A 23,854-nucleotide genomic window follows, 5' to 3' on the forward strand; every position below is an offset into this window, starting at 1 on the left:
TTACTTCGAAAAAACATTCCAGATATCTAATTACGTAGAAAATTAAGATAAAAGGCATAAAATTGATTGTTGTGGTGATAAGATCCCCCTAATTGAACGAAGATAACGACTGCTAGTGCTATCTCTCTGGTGACTACTTGTTTATCATTTAATCAGTTGCTGTTCAGTTTGCTCTGCGTTCTCTGCCACGCACGTCCAGGTCGATATAAGCATAATGACCGACAAAAAATTCGAAAATGTGATCAATTTCGGTGCCGGTCCAGCCAAATTACCGCCTGAGGTATGTTAGAATTTTTTCTATATTCTTGCATTTTTCAATAGATATTAATAATCTAACAAATTATTTCTTGAAGAGATGAATAGGATCGATTTTAAAATTAGTTTTGCTATTTTATACCATACTGAAAAAAAATGCTGAAAATATACATCATTAAATGCATGAATAAAAATCTATAAAATTATATATATATATATATATATATATATATATATATATATATATATAAATTATATATATATGTGTGTGTGTGTATGTGTGTGTGTGTATAGAGAGAGAGAGAGAGAGAGAGAGAGAGAGAGAGAGAGAATATATTTATTAAATGTAAAGTGTGAAAATTACTATTAATGTGTGTGTACATATTTTGAGGTATATAACTGTAAATATATAATCATATAAATAGGAAAAGAAAGATTCATCTATTTCAAATATAATCTATTTCAATATACACTATATATGAACAGTTTTATATATTTTATGTGATTGTATATATTTATTTATAAATATACATATACAATCCATTTTTTTTTTATTCTATGTGATTATATATAATGTGATTATTTATAAAAATCATATATATTTATTTATAAAAATGATACGTGTGTGTGTGTGTGTGTGTAACAAAATATTTAATAATTATTGCTTGTTGCGGCATAAAACGAAGTGGATAGATTTCAGATATAATTATCACCTGTAATAAAGACACGTTTTTCCGAGATACCGGACCGACGTAATAACTGTTCGCAGATAACTTCCACATTTGCGCCGTTAAAAGTTTTCGAATGTCTGCGCACAAAATTATCTAATTTTAATAACACTTTGTTCTTTCTGAAATTAAAAAAAATTAAAAAACTGATAGAAAATGAACAAATTATTCATTTAGTTCATATAAAATTTTAAAATTAGAAAAATTCATATAATTTCCAAATATTCTATATATAGAAATGTTTGCATAAATTCTAATGTAATTAAAATATCAATGTAATTTTATATTTTCAATATTCTCCTATATATGTCTTTTTTATCTCTTTACATTCTCTTTATATCTTGTTCTATATTTGTCCTATATTTGTTTCGTAATCTTCTTACATCTGCGTTTAAAAATGAATCTTTCTATTTGAACAAGTTACGTACGTAAATGTTTGATTATTATCGCGTGCTAATTAAATATTCAACTGTTTTGCAATGCATGCGATGATAATTCGAATGCGTATGCATCACGCGCATCGACAGTGATTTAGAAAAAAATGTTTATAACAGATATTGTATATATGCAATAGTATATTGTATATATGCAATAGTACAGCGAATAGCATAAAATATTGATATAATTTTCGAGGCTTGCACAAGAGCAACTCGTGATTTTTAATTTCAACGCATCGACAAATAAACAGTTGACATGCACTTTGCGCGTCATTATTATATAATTAAGTAGTTTCATTTGCTTGCTAATAAGCGTGAATGATAAAAATAAAAAATTGAGGTATATATCTGAATTTGTATTTTTTATAATTATATTTTTATATTAATTATTGATATTATTGATACTAGACGACAAGGAGAGAGACAAGATTGTGGGTCAATTGCGTTCATTGAACTCGCGATGTCTGTTAATCGAGATTGTACCATTACTTACAGGTTTTGAAAGACGTGCAAAAGGAATTACTTGGCTACCGCGATACGAAAATAAGCATTCTCGAATTAAGTCATCGGTCAAACGACTTTAACAACGTCATCAACAATGCCCAGGCCACATTACGAGATATTCTGTGAGTCTAAATCATTGAAAGTGATATAAATTTATTTAAAAGTATATATATTATAAATTAATTTTTGAAAGACATTTAAAAACTGATGACTATTTTTATATCGTTCTCAAAATAAACAATTCAAATTATATAATAAAATATAATAAACTCCTAAAACTTTCAATCTTAATGTTAATATTTTTAAACAGTTTACCATCGACTTTTTCTCAATTAAATGAAATGTTCAAATAATAGAGTAATTTGTCTTTTATCCTTTAAAGTTCATTATTCTGTAATAAAAATGTAATCATAATCAATATGAATTATATTTGGTTTGTTTAATATTTGTCTTACTGATTTTTATAAAATCTATTTTTTTCTAAAGGAATGTTCCCGAAAATTATCATATTTTGTTCATGCAAGGCGGTGGCACCGGAATTTTTGCGGCAATTCCTCTGAACATATTAAAAACCGGAACTGCAGACTATATAGTAACTGGTAAGAGAGATAAAAAAAATGTAATAGTTTCTAAATTTTTTAAATAAAATAATGACAGTAATTTTTTTTTCGTTCAGGTTCATGGTCGGCGAAAGCGGCGAAAGAGGCAGCCAAGTTTGGAAAAGTGAATATGGTGCTACCCAAAACATCAAAATACACAGAAATTCCGGATCCTTCTACTTGGAAATTAGATCCAAATGCTTCATATGTTTATTATTGCGATAACGAGACTGTGCATGGAATTGAATTCGATTTTATTCCGGAGACAAATGGAGTGCCACTTGTTGCTGACATGTCATCCAATATACTGTCAAAACCTTTCGATGTATCCAAGTTTGCAGTGATTTTTGCGGGAGCGCAAAAAAATATTGGCCCGGCTGGTGTTACTTTAGTAATCGTGCGGGATGATATGCTCGGTTATCCAAAGGATGTATGTCCAACAGTATTGAATTTTACCGTCATGGCAAATGACAACTCTTTGCACAACACTCCTCCCGTCTTTCAGTGAGTGTCATTGATTTCATATATCACGATTTCATAACTAGATAAAGAAAATATATGCACGAAAATAATATATATAATTAAAAACTTAACATAAAAGATTATAGTAAAAAAGAAATATTAAAAAATTAGAAATATTAAAAAAGAATCTTTTTTAAGATCTTTTTTACATTATTTTCCATGAAATAATATCAATAGTGCCTATAGTTTTAGTATATAGGGGATTTTCTTCGGCGAAAAATAATTTTCTGAATATATGGTACACATAATTTTTCATGTTATCTTCGATTCGTAAAAAAAGTCCTTACAATTGTTAATTTGACGACTAGGATATATGTAGTTGGATTGGTTTTCGAATGGATCAAACGGAATGGCGGCCCCGAAGGTATGCAGAACTTTGCGAAGAAGAAGAGCAACAAGATATATGATGTGATTGACAATTCAGGAGGTTTTTATGCATGTCCTATCAAGCGAAACGCGCGTAGTAGGATGAACGTTCCATTCAGAATAAATGACGGTGACGAAAAGCTCGAAAAAGAGTTCCTCCTTGGTGCCGTAGCTCGCGGTATGTTGCAGCTAAAAGGTCACAGGTCAGTAAAAAATTTATCAAAAAGGAAATTTATCAAAAATTTAACCACAGTAAAGTTATGACAAAAAATGATTTTGTTTACACACGTTCATCATAACATAATCTTTAAAAATTTTATAATAGAATAATTTTTTCATAGAATATTCCTAATTGATATTCAAGTTACTATGATTTCTATTTACAGATCGGTAGGTGGAATACGCGCATCTTTATATAATGCAATTACAGAAGAAGAGGCAGAAGCATTGGCTGATTATATGAAATGGTTTCATAATGAACATACAAATAATCCGGAAAATAATTAACTAAATGCCTCAAGAAAATGATAAAAATATACAGTTTTTTAGAAAAAAATCTACTTGGAAATGTTATTTGTGTACATTTACATTAAAAATATATACAAATTATGTATACATTTTTATATACAAGTTTCATATGCAATATTATTTCATAAAGTTTTTGATATTATTTTGATGTTATTTTAGCTCTTATACTATCATACTTACAGTTTCATCAATTACACTCCTAAAATTTATAGTTCTCTTTAGATTGTATCACAATGACGTGCAAACAAAATGTCTAATTCTCTTTCTAAAGCAGGATTAGTTTGACGACACCCATCTACGACAGCTTTTGCCCACTAAAGTAAATCAAATAAATCATTTTGAGATATTATTGCAATTCTTTTCTATAACTTTTATTATTTTTATCAATACTAAAAATATTTTACCTTAAAATATTCTTTTACTCTTTCACTTGTCCAACCAATAGGCACACCCTTTTCAAGATCCCTTAAATTGTATAATTTATCGGCTAGTTTTACCAATTTTGCTTCACGAGATATATTAGGAGCATGTTCTATCTGTAGCCGTTTACGTTCGGCTTTTGATAATGTTTTATCATCAGTTACTTCTTGCACTACCTGACAAACTTTATGCCCAAATTCTTTCTCGATTTCTGCAAATGTAGTATCTGTATCTTCTACTGTATCATGTAAGATTGCGGCTAGAATTACTACTGGTTCAAAAACATTGCCCTCTTGAATTAAAATGTTTGCAACTCCTAAAAAAAGAAAAAAAAAAACAAATAAATTATACATATTTATTTATATATAATATTAATATAATATAATACAATAATATACAATGTGTCCTACAAGAATTAGAACATTTTCAAATTACAGGTTTCTTAATTGATTTAAAATAATTTTTCCTATTATAATTTAAAGTAGAGACTGGCAGTTTTTTAACTTTGCAACTTTCGTATTAGATATATTTCTAATAAAAAAAATATCAATTTATTCCACTTTAGTTAAGATTAGTTTAAAACAAAAGATTAAAATAGAAGATTAAAATAACAGATTTTATCATCAATTTACATTTTTAAAACTTATTATTTAACTTTCAAAATAAGAAATTTCAAAATTGCTCCTGTTTTGACTGTCCATGAATAATCAAAACAGAAATCATTGAAACAGAATTTATTAATATTATTATTATTACTACTTGTAACTAACAAAAACTAACAAAAAAATATATGATTTTTGAGACACTTATATATTATTAAAATCAAATTGTTTTAACTTGAACTGAACCTAAAGGATGATTTATATATGGGGTTTGAGCGATATCCTTCCTTCTTTGATTCCGATGTTTTTCCGCGGCAAAATTGGCGCATTTTATCACAAACGACAGTAATTTTTCTTTTGACTGCTCCTTTATACATTTCCCACAATACTCGTTACTTTTAGAAGAATTGATACATTCTGGTTGCGTATTATTGCCAACGTCCATGATGATTTTGTTGACGATGCGATCTACTCATTGAACTTTATAATTTTACAATCTGTAAGGTACACTGGGTATACGATATACTGACAAGCTGAGAAGAATAGCGTATCATCTCATAAGCAAATTTTTTTATCTCACCTTCTATTATAACAAGATTAGACCAAGCGAATAATGTATTCTAAAGAACACAACGAGAAAAAGAGAGAGAATAAGAATTTTTCATCTTTTTTTGACGAAAAGCAAAGCTAACCAATGCCGAATATCTAATCAGCTGATCGTTTCACGAACGTCATTGCATAAGCAGAAATGAACGAGAAAGAGAAAGATTGGTTTATATTTTGTTCCATTTTTTTTAAATCTTCACTATTAAATTAATTATAGACATACAAATTGTTTGGTCTATTCATGATATATTCTTATTAATATCTATCTCTCCTCTTTCTCTTTATAAAATGTGAAAGAAATATTTTTATTAGTTTGTATTTTCTATTAAGAGAGACAAGAATATATTATTTCGCATTTTGGCGCCTTTATATATATATATATATATATATATATATATACATATATATATATATATATATATATATGTATGTATGTATAGAATTCAATGAAGATAAGTTTGAAATCTTTAAGCATTCACTGCAATTGCTACTTTCAATATTTGAATTTATTTTAGATAATTTGAGAGAAACTCATTTCCACCATTAATGAAAATAATAATTACAAATAAACTTTTAGTAACATTTACCAATTGCAGATTTTTATGAATAAGTATTTGAAATTTCTACTTTGGAATTATTGCCATGGATTCATAAGTTCTATAAAAGTTATAGCATGTTGTATACTATACAATATTATTGCTTAAATTGCAATATTACAAAATCATATCATTGTCTTATTGTTAGACAGAAAAAGCAGAATTGTGAAGAGTAAAAATAGAATATATATAATAGAAATGTAAAAGCAAAAAAAAGAATTTATAAAGAAATTATTTTGATAAATTATAAAGTTATTCATGTATAAAATATAGTCGATATTTATATAAATTATATTCATCTCTCATACTTTGGAAAAAAAGAGAAAAAAGATTTTTTTGGTCAAATATATATAAACTATTATATTATAAAGATTTCTGCTTTCTATCTCTATCCACACGAAGAAATAAAAAATAATGAAAAAAATTATTGTCTTTAGTTAGTACAAAATAATATCACAAAACTTTCTATGCATAGGTCAATAATTAGACTATATATACGTATATGTGTCATGCTGCTATTTGTTTAATATTTTTTCCAAGATGTCAAGTAATTTATCCTGACGAGCCATTGCTTCTTCATGCATCCTTTTCCTTTCGGTCGTACTTTCCTCCATAACAGCAATTATCCTTTCCAACAAAGCATATTGCTTCAAATCTGTAATTAATATATATTACATTAATATATATACATTAAGTATATAATAGCATTAGCGTGATATAGGCAATATTTTCATTCCTATTATTAAAAATTGTAATATCTATATTATATTTATAAATAAAACAAGAACTATTGATTTATTATAGTGTTGTATATCAAAAGCTAACTATGATACTTACATCTGGAAGGTAATTCTGTTTTACAAGAATTGCTTCTTTCATTATCAGCATTGTTTTCATGTGATGAGGTTGAATTACTGGGTATTTTCCCTAGAATATCGAGTAACTTATCCTGGCGAGCCATTGCTTCTTCATGCATCTTTCTTCGTACAGTAGTATTTTCCTCTGTGACAGCAATTATATTCTCCAACATACCAAACTGTTTTAAGCCTATAATTTCGATATATATTTCATTATACAACACTGGTAAGTGAAAATAATAAGTAAACAGAATATAGGATAATGTAGGAAGTATTTCTCAATATTGTTCTTGACAACTCAGTTTTTTTGACATCGTATTATATGTATAGTAACATGATAGCAATTGTAATATAATAATTATATGTGTATATATAGTATCCATTATGCTTTATAAATAAAACAAAAATTTAAACTACATTATATTGATAGTTTGCTCAAATACTTACGCTTGGAAGGCAATTCAGTTTTACATGGAGATAAACCTCTTTTTTTATCTATATATTCAGAAGATGAGTTTGGACTATCTGATGTAAGGACCTTAGTCACCCATGGTCTTCTCTTGAATATTTCATCCATAATCTGTAATGTGTAAAAAGATATATTAATTTCAATATAAAGAGAGAGAAATAGGATTAAACTATATATCATATAAAATATTCATTCTACACTTACATCATAATATCGCCATGTTCGATATTTGTTGTATTTACTCTTTCCTTTATGATCTTTCACACTTTTATAGGTATTTTTTAAACCTGCCATTTTACTTTTGCACTGAGAAGCATTGACATTATAACCTTTTTTGATTAATTGATTGGCAATTATAGCCCAAAACTTTTTCATTGTCATTGTTCCAGATACAATTTGGTGTTCCTGATCTTTATATACTGTGAGAAGCAAAAGAATTGCTTCATGCGGCCAACGAAAACCATCTGCAAAACAATATATGTCATTCATTTCTCTTTGGACTCCTCAAATTTTCCAAACAAATAATCTCTATTTTGAAAGAAGGAACTGAAGGAAATAAAAAAAGGAACAAAATATAAGTAATAAAATATACCCTTTTCTTGAGAAACATACCCTTTTCTTGAGAAGAATCATGAGAAAAATCTTGAGAAAATTCTTGTACCGTGGTATGGGATAATGGATCATTGCCAGAAGATTCTATCAATAAACATAACAATACATAAATGAAAAAAATACAATTTAGAATATATTCTTATACAATTAGGAATAGAAACAAATGCACTAATTTTACGTTACACATTAATTAGTATTATAGAAAAATACTTCAAAATTCATAATAAGTCATAATCACCTGTTTCAACAACCGCTTGATCAGGACTCTGCACAATTATCGTTTCATAATTATGCATAAGTTGCGTCGCGAATAAGGGATCTGAAAAAGATAAGTCAGAAAAATTCTTTCAGTTTTTAAAAAAGATTACACATAAAAGTATATATAAAGATTATGTAAGTCACAGGGCGCCTTCATCAGATACGTGCCTTGATTAGCCTTTGCGGCATCTTCCTGAGAAACTTCCAACGTGTGAACGATTCCCGTGTCACCGTCGATCACTCTGATGCTTGGCATGTTCTCCGAAACTCCGATAATCCTCTCACGATTTAAGAATACGCGCGTTTATTTTTCGCGCTTTATTCATTCAAATTCGAACGCTTCAACTATATTATATTTCTCCTGAAGTACTGGAAGCAAACAGGAGCAAGCCTTAAAACGAGTCAGAAACCAAAATCACGAATATCATTCCGCTTGACGTTTTCGAACGTTCCATACGTTTTTGTTTCTCGAGGCGGATATCGCATTTGTCGCACGACGATTTTCTGTCAGACGTACCGATTGGCTAATGACATTTTCTTGATACGCATGCAATTTAGCTTTTTATATTTTATCACTTTAATGATATATATAAATCTGTTCATACTGTTTGCACCCCCTAAAAATTTCTGCATTTAAAGATAAATATATATTTGAGTGTAGAGAGAGAGAGAGAGAGAGAGAGAGAGAGAGGGAGGGAGGGAGGGAGAAACTCTTCTATTGGATATCGAAGGCTGCGGTCAAGGGGACGCTGAAGATGCTTTGAAGCGTTTGATTGACCAATCAGGGTAAAAGGAGTAAAGATTTCTTTAACCTGATTGGTCAATCAAACGCTTCAAAGCATCCTCAGCGTCTCTTTGACCGCAGCCGAAGTCATACGTCAAAACTGGACGCTGTGTGAATCCTCCAATTGAATTGAAGATGCGATAGCAGTGCTCATCAGCAATTCATGTATCAAGTCCACTTTCTTCTATATACATTCTATATATGTTCACATTTTATATATACATGTGTGGATTGAAGGTATTTAATTGTAATCTAATATATCTACCGATTAAACAGACATTTTTATCCGTAATCATGAATTACTGTTCGTCATTTTATGCACAACTGTCTTTACGGTATGACAAGTACGCCACTTAAACATATATTAACGTCTTGATAAAATTTATATATATTTTTTTGTGCGAGGACATTTTTTCGATATCTCAGTAGAGGTTAAACGGTGTAAAACAATTTTTAGCTCTTCTGCTACGCAATATCTTGTCCGAATATTCAATTACTGAAACTATGCGATTTTTGTATTGAAAGAACAGACAATTCGATATAAATATGTGTGATTGAATATAAAATCATTAATTGAATGCACGTTTACTCTTGCATATTTTTTTAAAGAAATAAATCTTGTATTACCTCATCAATTTATCGGTCACATGTTTTCGTATTGTAGATTTAAATATATGATTTAAATTGAAACTCCAATAAAGTTTGCAGTAGAAAAAAGATCCGTGTCCAAAGTACTTTGTATTTCTGAATAAAAAATAATGTGAATGAATTAGATATAATTTATAGTAACAAATTTTTACATTAAATAATAAACGTATATGAATTGTTTTAGCAATTTTGGACACAAGACAACATTCAAATAATTATATCATAGATTTACTCTACGGATTCATCAATGACTAAAGATAAAAAGGTTGCATTGTTTCTATTTAATAAAACATATGTATTGCTCATTGCATATATTTGTCTAGTGTTAAAAACATGTAGGGTGTTTCAAAACTATTGAAAACTACTGCTTTCATACATAATTTTTCTTCCATTTTCTTTGATAGAAAGTTTTTTCAATAAAAATATTATACTATCAACAAATTTTTTTACTGATTTAATTTGATATAATTTCTCTCAGAATATAATTAATTTGATTTAATTTCTCTCAGAATATAATTTATTGTAATTTGTAAAAATTGTTAAATTGGAATAACTACAATGATATTTAGTTTTAATGTAATGTGATAAATTAGTATAAATATGTTCAATATGTACAAGAGAAAAGATCTTTCTTCTGGGTTATTTTATCATAAATTTATAATTATAAACAAATCATAATGACAAATCATAATAATTATGATACACCCTATATGTATAAAACTTTCTTTTCATATTTTCTGATTATATCGTAAAAGAATTAAATAAAGAAGACATTTTAAAAATGCATATATTTAATTTAAATTGTTAGTGTTTGTGATACATATATATATTAGGTAAATGTATATTATATGTAAAATTTGGTGTATTTTAAAGCAATATTATGTTGTTGCAATATTATGTCATTGCTTTATTGTTTTATTTATTCCTGTCTTATTAATTTTACTTTATTATCTTTTTTTAGTATTTTATTATCACATTTTATTAGGTCTGCACTGTTATATCAAACGCTATATGCACAAAGGATGTTTCTCTGAAAATATTATAATTAACTACATTTTTTTATTACATTCTATAAATATATTATATTCGAATATATTATATTCGAATATATTATATTCGATTTTTATATAAAGAAAGATATATAATCAGCAAGAGATATATCTTGCAATTATTTATCAATGATTATTTTTATTGTTATATGTTTTAATTTTATCAATATACATCAAATATTGTCTGTAAACTGATCATTAGAAAATATTTAACTCCTGCTTTTTATGATTTCAGTTGATCCCGCATGCTGTGCACTGTGTACCAACGTACTGCCTATCCACAAACTGCACAACCATACTTTTTTATTATTTTTGCCAAATACATCACGTTATAATAGAAATATAAAGAAATAATGGCTGCTTATATCAATCGTACAATTGTACAATCATCCATGATTGGAGACAGTCAACTTCGATCATCAGATGTTAGAACTGATAATTCTCCTCTACAGATTTTTGTGAAGGCGAAAAAAAGGATAAATGATATATTTGTGGATATAGAAAAATATGTGGAAGAAACTGTAGAATTTATGACATGTAAGTAAACTGAAAATTAAGAAATGTAATGAAATATGTCTTATATCATATAATATGACCATACATCTAATTAGTAATAATTTTATACAGCATTACAAAATGACCGCAATATTGTAACAGCGGAAGAGGCAGCAAAGGTAAAAAATTATATTGATAAAGTGCGTGGAATAAAAGATGTTCTTAGAAGGGATCACATGAAAGTTGCTTTTTTTGGCAGGTGAGAAATTATATTAAATAATATCTTATTGTAATTGATCTCATTGTGTTTAGTTTATATAAAATGTAAAATATAAAATATTATTCTCATGAAAACTGAGCAAATCTTTCTCCTTCTAAGTCAAAATCTACTATCTATATAAATGGAGAATATTAATTAATATGTATATATGTATGTTGTAGAACAAGTAATGGGAAAAGTACAGTTATTAATGCTATGTTACGTGATAAAATTTTACCAAGTGGTATAGGACACACTACAAACTGTTTCCTGCAAGTTGAAGGTTCAGATAATGGAGAATCATACCTTATTACGGAAGGATCCACTGAAAAACAGCCAGTTCAATCTGTCGGACAATTGGGTCATGCTCTTTGTAAGGAGAAATTATGCGAGAGCCATTTAGTAAGAATATTTTGGCCAAAAGAAAAATGCTTATTGTTGCGAGATGATGTAGTATTTGTCGATAGTCCAGGAGTAGATGTAACTCCAAATCTTGATGAATGGATTGATAAGCATTGTTTAGATGCTGATGTTTTTGTCCTAGTAGCAAATGCTGAATCTACTTTGATGGTTACGGTAAGTTTATCTGTAACAAACAATATTTGCTACAATGTCTGTCAAGCAAAAAAGATGTCTATATACACATAAGAAAAATTATTTTAGAAAAAATCACGAGAATTTAAAATATACATATATTTTATATATGTTTATATATTTGTTTATATATTATTTACATATTTATTTATTTAATAATTATCAACATTATTATCATTATTTTCTCCATATAAGAATTATTTAATGTCTTTTTTAGAAATTTGTAATTTTTTAAATAGAAATAATTAGATACTTCTTTTATATCTGCTTTATATAAAATAAATTTATTGTTATGTAATAATCAGAACCTATACGGTATAATAAATTTCAGAGAGTTAATTATATATTCTTCTTTCAGGAAAAAAATTTCTTTCATAAAGTTTCCACAAGATTATCAAAACCAAATATATTTATTCTAAATAATCGATGGGATGCCTCTGCTTCTGAACCAGAATTTTTTGATCAGGTATGTATTTATAAAGCACTAATAGAAAATAAAAAAGCTATAATTATAATATACATATTTAATACATAAATTATTAATGCTTATTTGATACAACAGAATTCTTAAAGATATGCTATTAAATATTTATTAAATATTTAAATTATACAATTTTTATTATTGATTCATATTTGATAAATGAGAAGTTTCATATCAAATATCACCTAAATATTTTTTATTGTAATTAAGAAAATAATTTTTAAATATTTTTTATTAATTATCTAGATATTTTTTATTAAGAGAATAAAGAGAAATATATAATATTAATAATTATATATAATAATATTATGTATTATATATATAGAAATATAAAATATAGTAAATGCTATCAAAGATATAATTTTTTTAGTGGTAGTCAATTTTATAATAATTTCAATGATAAAGTTATTATAAAATTGATTACCACTAAATGACGAATTATAAAACGAAATATAAAAAAAAAACCAAAAGATCTGTACACAAATTTTTCTATATAAATTTGAAAAATGTATAATTTATACAAACACATATATAATGTACACAATATTTTCTATATAAATTTTAAAAATATATATGTATAATTTATATAAACACTTATATTTATACTAACACATATATAAAACACACACACACATAATAACTCAAATATAAAAGATATACACATTAAATAATCTGATACGTTGGTATTTGAACAACAATTTGAATTTTTCTCTATTCTTTAGCTGGTCAAAGAACAAAAGGAGGTAAGTTAATTCATAGGAAGTGCTGCTTATCCGAAAATGATGCTTATGTATACTATAATTTTAGGATATTTCTATTTACTTTGGATATTTCTATTTTCTATTTACTTTGATTATATTATTTTTTAATGATACATTCTTTGATTAAATTCAAGTTGATTTTTCCTTAAAAATGTCGAAGCACCAATAATTTTCGGATTACGATTTAAAAAAAGTTTTTATAAATTAAATTGTAGGGATTGAAATAAGTTCATTCAACAAAAGTACATTCTTCAATTAATTTTAGATTATGTTCAATAAGATTCTGATTTAATAAGAAAATCTTAATAATTAAAATAATTATACAAAATAATTAAAATAAATAATTATACAAAAATATATATAAAGTTAAAGATTAAAAAATTGTGATGAATGATGATTTCTCTTGATTATGAAAAAATCGACTCTGAATAACTCAAAGAGCCTACCATGTTAAAAAATAATGCTAAAAATGAAAGAAATTCTGTTTAAACAATCTGTAAAAGCACATGCAAATATATAATTTTTTCTATAATTATACATTAATTATCTTTTTTATTCTTGTTTATATGTGGAAAATCAAAACTTTCTTAATTTTAGAAGCTTTATATATATATATATATATATATATATATATATATATATATATATATATAATAATGAGAAAAATACACACCTTTCTATATTAAATATATTAAATACATTGAATTTCAATAATAACTATGATATTCGTTTATTGCACTAAATACAAATGCTATGCACCATACTGTACAACTGTACAGTCACATAATATGCTTATCACAATTAAATTATGTACAATGATTTATGATATATATTTTAAAAAATCCATTTATATTTATATATCCCTTATGCGTAGGTAAGAGCACAACATCAAGACCGGGCTATTGACTTTTTATCAAGGGAATTAAAAGTTTACAGTCCAAAGGATGCTGAGGAACGGGTCTTTTTTATTTCTGCAAAAGAAACTCTTCAAGCTCGTATGCAAGAGCAACGTGGTCAACCTGCTCATAGTAATGTTATTCCTTATAATTTATATATTTTTCAAATTTAAATAATTTTTTCAAGTTTAAAAATTTTTCTAATTCCGATATAATCGATAGATGGTGCATTAGCAGATGGTTTTCAAAATCGATATTTCGAGTTTCAAGATTTTGAAAGAAAATTTGAAGAATGTATTTCAAAGTCTGCAGTAAAGACAAAATTTGAACAGCACTCTCAGCGTGGTAAACATATCGCAACGTAAGAAAATACTATTTTACATAATTTTTTTATAATACTACAACCATTTATGCATTGAAAATGTAAATTCATTGCTTTCATTGTTTATTGCAGCGAAATACGTCAAGCATTAGACGAGATATTAGATCGAACAAAAGAAATGCGAACTGAACAATTGAATATTAAAAAAGAAGTTCATGACAAGTTGAACTTCACGGAACAACAATTGTTGTTGTTAACTCAAGAAATGAAAGATAAAATTCATCGTATAGTAGAAGATGTAGAACAAAGAGTTTCTAAAGCTTTAAGTGAAGAAATTCGACGATTAGCCGTTCTAGTGGATGAATTTAGTGTTCCATTTCATCCCGAACCACTTGTTTTAAACGTGTTTAAACGAGAACTTCATGCACATGTAGAAAATGGCTTGGGTAATTTTTAGTTATATATTTATTTCATTATCTATAAGGATGTAATAGGATAATGATCTCAATGAAAATGCTTTATGTTTTAGGTTCAAATTTACGAGCTAGACTTAGCACTGCTTTAGCATTGAATATGGAAAATTCGCAACGAGAAATGACCGAAAGAATGGCAAGTTTATTGCCAGAAAACAAAAAACAAATGTCGCTTAACATTTTACCACGACGAGAGCCATTCGAAATACTGTACCGATTAAATTGCGATAATTTATGCGCGGACTTTCACGAGGACCTAGAATTTCGTTTCTCCTGGGGTTTTACGGCAATAATTAACAGATTTGCAGGGAAACAGAGCCACAAATTAGCTATTGCTAATTACCCGCAAGAGGTAGGATATAAAATAAACAATATATAAAATATCTCTTACTATACTTTTCTTTTAATTATCAATTTTTTATAATTTATTTATTTACGAGAAAAGTAAATTATAAATAGTTACAAAATGAAAATATTAATCTTTAGAGAAATAAATGGAAAATAGATTTGATTTTGATAGAATTCAAAGTTTTATATATATATAAAATTGGAAGATTGTGATGAGAGAATGACGTCTTTGTTGACAATATGATTAAGGAAAAATTGTCTCAAATTAGATCAAGAATTTGTAAATTAAAGAAAATGTATTTAATAAGAGCTATTTAGTATACATTGTTACAATTGATAGTATTTTTTCACCTTGCATATAAAAAAAGTATAAAAATAATTATGTTTCTTACAGATTCCACCATGTATTGCATCACCTGCAGAGAGTACAGATTCCTTAAAATTTATCTCAACTACACCGAACTTTCCATCGAGAGCTGATGATTGGCCTTTAATTAGTCGTATAGCAATTGCATCCGTAACATCACAGGGTACAATGGGTGGTCTTATTATTGCTGGTTTTGTATGTATAATATTATCTAAAATTAATGGACTTTTTATACACAAAAAATAAGTTAAAAACACAAATTTTTTTCTTAGATGTTAAAAACAGTAGGCTGGAGATTAATTGCAGTAACTGGTGCGATATATGGTGCTTTATATCTCTATGAACGTCTAACATGGACTAATAGCGCGAAAGAACGCGAATTTAAACGACAATACGTTGCACATGCTACAAAGAAGCTACGATTGATTGTGGACCTCACTTCTGCAAATTGCAGTCACCAAGTGCAACAGTAAGTTGTAATAATTATGAACAATTTGTGATGTGTTATTATAATACTATATATTATAATAGAACTTTTATTTTTCATGTAATTATGTGTAATTATTTAGAATGGAACTTGTATATGATATAATATATTTATATTTTTCTTGAAATAGTTTTCTCTGAATCTCTAATTATTAAAAATTTTGTACATTTATTATATAAAGTAATCTCTATATTTATATTTTTATAATTGTATATATTTTTTTTAAATAATAACATATATTATCTATATTTTAGGGAGCTCTCCAGCACATTCGCGCGACTCTGTCATTTAGTAGACGAAGCAACATCCGAAATGGACACTGAACTTAAAACAATAGCAAATACTTTAGGAGTATTAGAGAAAGCAGCATCCAAGGCAAAACACCTTCGAAATGAGGCCAACTTTTTAATAAACGAACTCGATACATTCGATGCAGCATATTTAAAACCTTTGAATTAAGTATACCAATTTTGTACAAATCTGCAAATGTATTAAAATAGCATAATTTGTAAAGGAACACTTATATGCGAAAACTGTTTAAATTTAATTATTATTCGTTTTTTATTCTAAAAAAAAAACAATGCCCTAACAATGTGACAACTAAGTGACGGCAATTTACATACATAGATATTTGTATTTTCATCGTACGTTTAGAACTTAGAAAGTTGTCTAATTTTCATGTTTGCATGAAAAATGTAATTTTTATATTAGGAAAATAACATCTATATATATAGAGTTAGATAATATTTAAATGTACGATGAAATATTAGTCATAAGTCTTCTAAAGGAATGTTTCTATCTGATATAAAAAACTCTAGTCTTAATATACAAGAAAGAATCAATTTTTATAATAGATTAAATAACTTATTGTGTTGTATAACAATTTCTTTTACAATAGAAAACTAATAATTTGATATGTAATCAATTATGTTACACAAGAGATGAATTAAGGGCAGATTTAGTACATATCCTATATTTTTGGAAGCATTTGATCATATTGAACATTACTAAGTATATTATATTCTGTTGAATTTATTTGATAAAACTTAAATCAAGCTTATCTTAGATCTATTACCGAGATTTAAATCAATTAAGAGAATCAAGCGAGCAACTTTAACTCCTTATTAGATTGTATTTATGAAGAGAATGTATATTATAACACTAAATATAAACGTGGTTAATTATTGAGTAATAATTTCATGATTTAATTCATTTCAAACTTTTTATATGATTTTATTTTGTATACATTATTAACATACTTTGCAACACTTAATCAGCATATTTTCTGATTGAATTAAATTAATTATGCATTTTTCATCGCAAAAAGTATATTAATTTTAAATATCTTTAAAACTATTTTAGATTAAACAAAATTAAATAAATTTAAAAACTTATTGCAAGTATATTTAAGTTTCATTTGGAATATTTATTTTTAATACTGTACTTTATATTCTTCACATTTCTTAAAGATATGTAAAAATGTATGATTTAAATATATAAGTCTCTCAAAGAATTTTTAAAATAATTGATAATTACATTGCATTTTCATATATATATTTCAGAATGTTAATTATTACGTTTATTATGTATAATTATATAATGTTAAAGAGTTTTTTTTTTTAAGATTCAATATATTTGATGTATGAAATTTTTAAGCAAAAATTATTTTATATTTAAAATCCTTCATCTCCCTTTCTTGCATTTCTTTCTTTCATTCCTTTATATTCTTTTTAATATTTTAAATCGTAGAAAATATTATTCTAATGACAAAATCGTTTTTATACTCACAGAATTATTCTCTCTATTTCCCCCATGTTGTCCGTGATTCGGCGAGCACACATGACTCTTCTGATCATTTTTATCCATGTAAAATATCTTCTTCTTTTCCATCACATAAATGTTATATTTGACTTCTAAAATTTAATAAACCTTCAGTTACTTTATCTTGTTGATCAACACTAATTGTATTCCTCGGAATGTTTGAACATACGCACATGTGCATAAATTTGAATTTTAATCACGTGACCGAAAATGGCTCCACCCATGTCCAGAGAAATAACCTTTTTCTTCGAAGGAATAAAATCCTGTAAAAATGTTAAACGTTACATCGCAATGTTACAACTGTCGCTTAACATATTTGGTGAAATTCTCTCGATTATTTAATACGGTAAATATTTCAATAATATATATATATATATGTATAAATCTCATGAATTTTTAATATTTTATGTAAATTTAATGTATAAACGTTACAATAGATTATATTATTGCCTTCATTTCTAATAAAAACGACTTAGTCGCGGGTGACAATTTTAATTATCATTCTCGTACTCTAGCTATAAAAAATAATAAGTTTCATAGAGATGAAATATGCATATTATATATATTTTTTCTACATATTTACATGAATATCTTTGTCAGAAAATAGATAAATTGAAAAATAATCAACAAACTCACGATTTAATTGGTCCTCCTGATCCAGTTTCAAACCTGAGACCTATTATATTTGCTCGCTCTGCGAAAGAAACTTACTTTGAAAAGAAATATTTAGATCTGAGAGAAGAAACTCAACAATGGAATCAAGAATTCTGGCTCAAACATAATACTAATTTCGTTAAGGTATATAATTCTTACAGCTCTTTTTTATAATACATCGATTTAATATCATTAAATGAGATTTTAGGAACGTAAGCAATTTCAAGAACTGTTGAAAGCACAAGGGAAGACAGAAATAACTGCAGATGATATGTCAGTATTTTATAAGAAATTTCTAGATAAAAATTGGCAATCTCATTTCAATTATAACAAATCATGGTATAAAAGAAATATAAAAATTTTGCTGTATGGGATAGCAGCAAAAATATCTAAACTTAAAATTAAATAAATTATTATAATTAAGTGATAGTTATATATAACTAATTATTTATAAATTATACATTGAAATTGAATTTGAATAAACCATTGTTACAGAAATTTGTTATAATCTCTTTTTTTATCTATTATAATCTATACTAGCATTATTTATTATAATTATTGTATAAAGATTATTTTACATAAAGTATATAAGATAGATTATTATATGATGTTAGATATCAGTAAAATACGAGTTAGAATCATCAGATAATCTTGTTTTTAAAATCAATAATTCAATATAACATTAAATTTGAATTTCAATAATGATTCAATAGTATACAATCTAACTCAACAATAGATCATTATAAAATGTAAAGAATAAAAGAATTATAAAATATAAGATTGATGAGAGATTAGAAAGATTTTTGTGAACTCTAGAGTTTCAAACAAAATATCAATATTACACAATATTGAGAGAGATATCCATCTTATACTCTTAATTACATACATTTAATATACATTAATTACATATAGCTATAAAAATTAAACTGTTATTACATCTATTATATATAGTACTCTAACTCTAATACTATTATTATACTATTATTAATATATAAAAGATCTTAAAGACCTATCTATCAAAAAGATCTATCAAAAGACTTACTAAAAGACTTATTATTAATATAAAAAATGGCTTTTATTCTCATTTTACCATTAATTTCACATATATATTTTTTCCTTAAATTATTTTACATTAACCATAATAATTATAATGATAAGAAAAAGTGTCAATTGTATAAAAGTTATAAATTGAAAAACTATGCAAACAAACTTTCTTTTATTAAAACTAATATTTTAAAACTCAGTTTGATGTATTTTGCAAAAGCATTCGGCTACGTTTAATATTCCCAGTTTTACAATTATTGACATTACTAGCAAATCTCAGTGAATTTAATGTTTCATTATAACACTCGTCTAGTGGTGATATATTGAGCAACATTAAAGTTTTAGAATTGCCCCCTAGAGAAGGCATGAGTAAATGTGTCAATTTAGAATTTCTATATGGAACATGTTCCTGTTTTTTTAAAAGAGCTAAAATAACATTACCAAGATTTGCTAAGGATTTATTAATATTTTTTGTTTCTGTAGTTCTGACAGCTTCTTCACTCTTTAAACGTTCGGATCCAGCTAAGTCCACTAAATTCAAGTTTCCTATAGATATTTCTTGTTTTGTACTATGTGTACCAATTAATTGTATTCTCGTTACCGAATGTGACCTAGATGATCTACAAGACAAATCAAACTAATTACATTTTTCAATATTATTAATATATTATCATTATTTAGAGAAAATATTATAACGAGAAAAAAAAGCTGTGCTTTGTTTTTTTGTAACTTTTTGCTATAGCGAATTATTAAACATTGCTCAAATATAACAAAACTTACCGCTCATTTGATTGTGTTGCTGCAACAGCTCGGTTGCGTTGTGCAGTTTCTAGACATTTGTACAATTCTTCTGGGCTATGTATCTCTTCTATCTTCAAATTGGTCACATATAAATCCTGACCTTTGCTATCCACCATTCGTATATCATGTGTCTTTGGTTGCGAATCGAGGAGATCGATTATATGTTCATTATATATTTCCAAGAAACTGGCTTTTATTTGGTATTCCCAACCAAGAAGCTCAAATTGTTTTCTTTCTTTAAATATATGACGTACCTAAAATCATATAGAAATAGTTTGATTCACATAGAAAAATTATTAGCTGCACACACACAAATTATTTATAAAAAATATAAATTAAATAATTACGTTTATCTATAAAAACATATATATTAAAAAATGTATGTGTGTGTGTGTAGTATATATAATAAATTATATTACATAAAATTTTTAAATCTTTTTTAAAGAGAAACCATGTTCGAAACAATTGGAAATATGTATGTATAAACTAAAATATGGTCTAATAATTTCAAATAATATTTACTATATCATAAATATGTAAAAATATATACATACAGTTCTAGGTATCATGCCTTCAGTCAATTTACTCATTTCTCCTTCCATTGTGTATGTCTTGCCAGAACCAGTCTGGCCATAAGCAAATACACAAACATTATATCCTTCAAGAGCCGACTGTACTAAAAGAGATAATTCTTCAAATATGTCTTTTTGGGATGCTTTATGAGTGAATACTTTATCAAATGAAAATTCTTGTTTTATTCCTCGTTGCTTTCCACTACAGCTTATTGCATCTGATCCATCTGATTTGCTGACTTCAATAGTGCAGTCATCTATATAATTTATATTACACAATCTACAAATAAAAAATAAACAAGTTTTATTCAAATCCTCAAATTAGAATTATATCCCAGCAAACACCAAGTAACAGTTATATAACTGTTAGTTGTAATTTCCCACTCAACAATATAACTGTTATATAACTTACATGTTAGTGAAACTTACATGTTATGAAGTTATATAACAGTTATATTGTTGAGTGGGAAATTACAACTAACAGTTATATAACTGTTACTTGGTGTTTGCTGGGATATAACTACAAAGCAAAGTACATTTGTAGAAATCTACTTACGCTTTCATTTGTTCCGTCTCTTTTGGAGTTCTCGGACGAACTCTACAAAATACCCGGATATTGCCTTTTAATTCTTGTATATTATTGTGTAATAGTCTACATTCTTTGTCCATTTTATATGTCAATGTTTGTAACTGTTCCTTGGTGTTAGTCAGATCCTCAATTATCTCTTTTTTTAATTCCAAGTCAGCTTTCAAAGTTGTCAATTGTGTTACTTGTTCTGTAATCTGTATCTCTTGTGTTTTACATTTCTCTTTATATTCATTCAATACACAAGTAATGCTTTTGCATAGTTCTTCCTCCTTTCTTAAACGTGTTTCTAAATCTTTTTGATGTTTTTGCATTGTAGATATTTCTATCGTTAAAGTTTGAACTTCATTAGTTAAAATATTGTTCGACTCCTCGAATTTTTCCGCTTTAGTTCTGCATGTAGCCTCACTAACTTCTAAAGTATTCACTAATTCTTTTAACTCATTATATTTTGACTCTATATCTTTACTTTTTTGTTGGGCAGCTGATAATTTGTCACTTGTTTGTGCTAAGCGACCTCGTAAGTCCCATCTTTTTAACTTGTCAGTATTATTCTGTATTACTTTATTCGTTTTTCCTGCTGTACTATTAGTTATCAATGGTTTACTATTTGATTTGTTTGTTACTGCTTTTGTAACAGAAGGTTTGAGACATGGTTTCTTTGTCTCTCCATGTGTTATAGTAGTACCCATTCTTTTCACAGTTTTTACATTGTTCGATCGTGTGATTGTGGATAAAGTTTTTGCACGGACTAGAGTTGGTGGTTTATTCTCTTTTGTAGATTTTGAAGCAAGAGAACTTGTTGCTGCTGATTTTGCATTCGATACTGATATTGATGCCGGAATATTATTTACCTCTTTAGCTATTTTGTCACTTATACTTTTAATATTTACCTCCATTGTAGAAATTGCTTTTGTTAATGTCACTTTTGGTCTTGGTAAACGAGATTCCATCTATCAAACATAATTAAAACAATTTAGATATTAAAAAAATATGAATAGATAATTCTCAGCATAATCCATATATATACCTGTATTTATGTATAAAGTAATTTTATAACTCAAACATCGAATAAGACATGCATATAGTGTATTGTAAAAAATTTTTTCTAAAGTCACACTGTCAAATATATTATCTCATATATACTGACATATCTATAGTTCACATCGTACAAATTATAGTCATTCAATATACTTCGTGCAAAAACTAAAAGCTATAATTAAAAAAAAAAATTGATCAAACTAAATATTTTATTTTTTAATGACAAAACAAAGCAGAAAGCAAAAATAAAGCGTTTATATATATATAATTTCGCACAGACGACAAAATATACATGAAACAATAGATTTCTCCTTTTTAACTGAACTAGAACAAAATGAATGAGATAGATATACATTTGGAAATTCGAGAGAAGGTAAGAATTAACGAGAAATACAAAAAGTTCAATTAAAAAGAACAAGCCTAATGTTTAATGCAATAGCATTAAACTAATTAGAAAAAGAAAAAAACAAAACAAACCTTGTAGATCACAATAACACAATCACTCCTTGCAATCACAATTGTAGTAACTCAAACAATCGCTATCTTATGGCTTATCGTACAATTACCTAATATTTGCGCAACATGTCTGCTTATTTTCATACGAGTCGATTTCTCGTTTTCTAAATAAAGAATTAAAATCCTTGCGATCAAAAGGAACGTAATCGATGTCCAGAAACACACGATGCTTTGATCCTCAAATCTCAATGATGGTTAACAACTATCAGCGTTTATTTCTTCTTTAACATGAATTTAAAGAAGGACCAAAATCTTCGCAATCACATAAAATCAACGCAAATGTCTAGAAATTCGAACAAGAACGTACAACGCTTCGAGTCTCGTAAAATCTCGACGACGGTTAACAGCTAACTGCATCTGCTCCTTTTTGAACTTGTTTGAATTTAGTCGTATACGATAAATCGACCTATGAGGCAAGCTCAATAATCGTCCGCTTATCACTCCGACGAATCGTACGTTCGTTCCAAAAGACTGACCAATGTGTCTCCCGAAGGGG

At 26.9% G+C, this 23,854-nt stretch overlaps 6 protein-coding genes and 1 long non-coding RNA gene across 18 annotated transcripts; 3 read left to right on the forward strand and 4 right to left on the reverse strand.

Moving 5' to 3' along the window:
- Positions 1–5: 5 nt before the first annotated feature.
- Positions 6–4,294, forward strand: LOC145970974 (phosphoserine aminotransferase). The gene is made up of 6 exons (XM_083098092.1): positions 6–280; positions 1,916–2,046; positions 2,411–2,523; positions 2,601–3,027; positions 3,354–3,614; positions 3,798–4,294. The coding sequence occupies exons 1-6, from the start codon at positions 215–217 to the stop codon at positions 3,916–3,918; spliced, it is 1,119 nt and encodes a 372-aa protein (XP_082954218.1). The 5' UTR covers positions 6–214; the 3' UTR covers positions 3,919–4,294.
- Positions 1,541–5,903, reverse strand: Mesh1 (Metazoan SpoT homolog-1). Of its 4 annotated transcripts, none has more exons than XM_083098097.1 (5): positions 5,542–5,901; positions 5,208–5,429; positions 4,344–4,675; positions 4,120–4,253; positions 1,541–3,064 (listed from the first exon to the last, which is right to left on the reverse strand). In XM_083098097.1, exons 2-4 carry the CDS (start codon positions 5,404–5,406, stop codon positions 4,158–4,160), a joined length of 627 nt encoding a protein of 208 aa, XP_082954223.1. In that variant the 5' UTR covers positions 5,407–5,429; positions 5,542–5,901; the 3' UTR covers positions 1,541–3,064; positions 4,120–4,157. The 4 variants fall into 4 exon arrangements, 3 of the variants coding, with proteins under 3 accessions (XP_082954223.1, XP_082954222.1, XP_082954221.1); XM_083098096.1 differs by having other exon boundaries at positions 5,208–5,470; XM_083098095.1 differs by having other exon boundaries at positions 5,208–5,458; positions 5,542–5,900.
- A 461-nt stretch (positions 5,904–6,364) lies between these two features.
- LOC145970975 (uncharacterized) lies at positions 6,365–9,789 on the reverse strand. Of its 2 annotated transcripts, none has more exons than XM_083098094.1 (8): positions 9,771–9,789; positions 8,528–8,728; positions 8,340–8,420; positions 8,102–8,185; positions 7,694–7,953; positions 7,468–7,600; positions 7,001–7,210; positions 6,365–6,818 (listed from the first exon to the last, which is right to left on the reverse strand). In XM_083098094.1, exons 2-8 carry the CDS (start codon positions 8,613–8,615, stop codon positions 6,679–6,681), a joined length of 996 nt encoding a protein of 331 aa, XP_082954220.1. In that variant the 5' UTR covers positions 8,616–8,728; positions 9,771–9,789; the 3' UTR covers positions 6,365–6,678. The 2 variants fall into 2 exon arrangements, with proteins under 2 accessions (XP_082954220.1, XP_082954219.1); XM_083098093.1 differs by lacking the exon at positions 9,771–9,789 and adding an exon at positions 8,817–8,984.
- On the forward strand, positions 9,284–17,518 carry Marf (Mitochondrial assembly regulatory factor). Of its 5 annotated transcripts, XM_083098082.1 has the most exons (14): positions 9,361–9,478; positions 9,976–10,056; positions 11,076–11,377; positions 11,468–11,594; positions 11,777–12,170; positions 12,547–12,654; positions 13,392–13,412; positions 14,305–14,458; positions 14,549–14,687; positions 14,781–15,094; positions 15,178–15,473; positions 15,864–16,031; positions 16,109–16,305; positions 16,578–17,518. In XM_083098082.1, exons 3-14 carry the CDS (start codon positions 11,194–11,196, stop codon positions 16,780–16,782), a joined length of 2,307 nt encoding a protein of 768 aa, XP_082954208.1. In that variant the 5' UTR covers positions 9,361–9,478; positions 9,976–10,056; positions 11,076–11,193; the 3' UTR covers positions 16,783–17,518. The 5 variants fall into 5 exon arrangements, with proteins under 5 accessions (XP_082954209.1, XP_082954206.1, XP_082954211.1 ...); XM_083098083.1 differs by lacking the exon at positions 9,976–10,056 and having other exon boundaries at positions 9,284–9,380; XM_083098080.1 differs by lacking the exon at positions 9,976–10,056 and having other exon boundaries at positions 9,322–9,478.
- On the reverse strand, positions 11,771–18,401 carry LOC145970978 (uncharacterized). The gene is made up of 3 exons (XR_014438710.1): positions 18,318–18,401; positions 18,112–18,236; positions 11,771–12,180 (listed from the first exon to the last, which is right to left on the reverse strand). It is a non-coding gene; the product is annotated as an uncharacterized LOC145970978 (long non-coding RNA).
- On the forward strand, positions 18,315–19,296 carry Coa8 (Cytochrome c oxidase assembly factor 8). Its single transcript, XM_083098098.1, has 3 exons — positions 18,315–18,490; positions 18,745–18,942; positions 19,007–19,296. The coding sequence occupies exons 1-3, from the start codon at positions 18,416–18,418 to the stop codon at positions 19,205–19,207; spliced, it is 474 nt and encodes a 157-aa protein (XP_082954224.1). The 5' UTR covers positions 18,315–18,415; the 3' UTR covers positions 19,208–19,296.
- A 595-nt stretch (positions 19,297–19,891) lies between these two features.
- LOC145971184 (protein claret segregational) lies at positions 19,892–23,764 on the reverse strand. Of its 4 annotated transcripts, none has more exons than XM_083098579.1 (6): positions 23,409–23,764; positions 22,695–22,754; positions 21,772–22,627; positions 21,198–21,495; positions 20,623–20,897; positions 19,892–20,462 (listed from the first exon to the last, which is right to left on the reverse strand). In XM_083098579.1, the coding sequence occupies exons 1-6, from the start codon at positions 23,440–23,442 to the stop codon at positions 20,039–20,041; spliced, it is 1,947 nt and encodes a 648-aa protein (XP_082954705.1). In that variant the 5' UTR covers positions 23,443–23,764; the 3' UTR covers positions 19,892–20,038. The 4 variants fall into 4 exon arrangements, with proteins under 4 accessions (XP_082954705.1, XP_082954702.1, XP_082954704.1 ...); XM_083098576.1 differs by adding an exon at positions 22,832–23,014 and having other exon boundaries at positions 19,893–20,462; positions 21,772–22,754; positions 23,320–23,762; XM_083098578.1 differs by having other exon boundaries at positions 19,893–20,462; positions 21,772–22,754; positions 23,409–23,762.
- Positions 23,765–23,854: the final 90 nt, after the last annotated feature.

Source organism: Camponotus vicinus, unplaced genomic scaffold, assembly GCF_025532165.1.
Source record: "Camponotus vicinus isolate PSW18456_S1 unplaced genomic scaffold, iyCamVici1.0 SCAF_4, whole genome shotgun sequence".
NCBI classification, from domain to species: Eukaryota; Metazoa; Arthropoda; class Insecta; order Hymenoptera; family Formicidae; genus Camponotus; species Camponotus vicinus.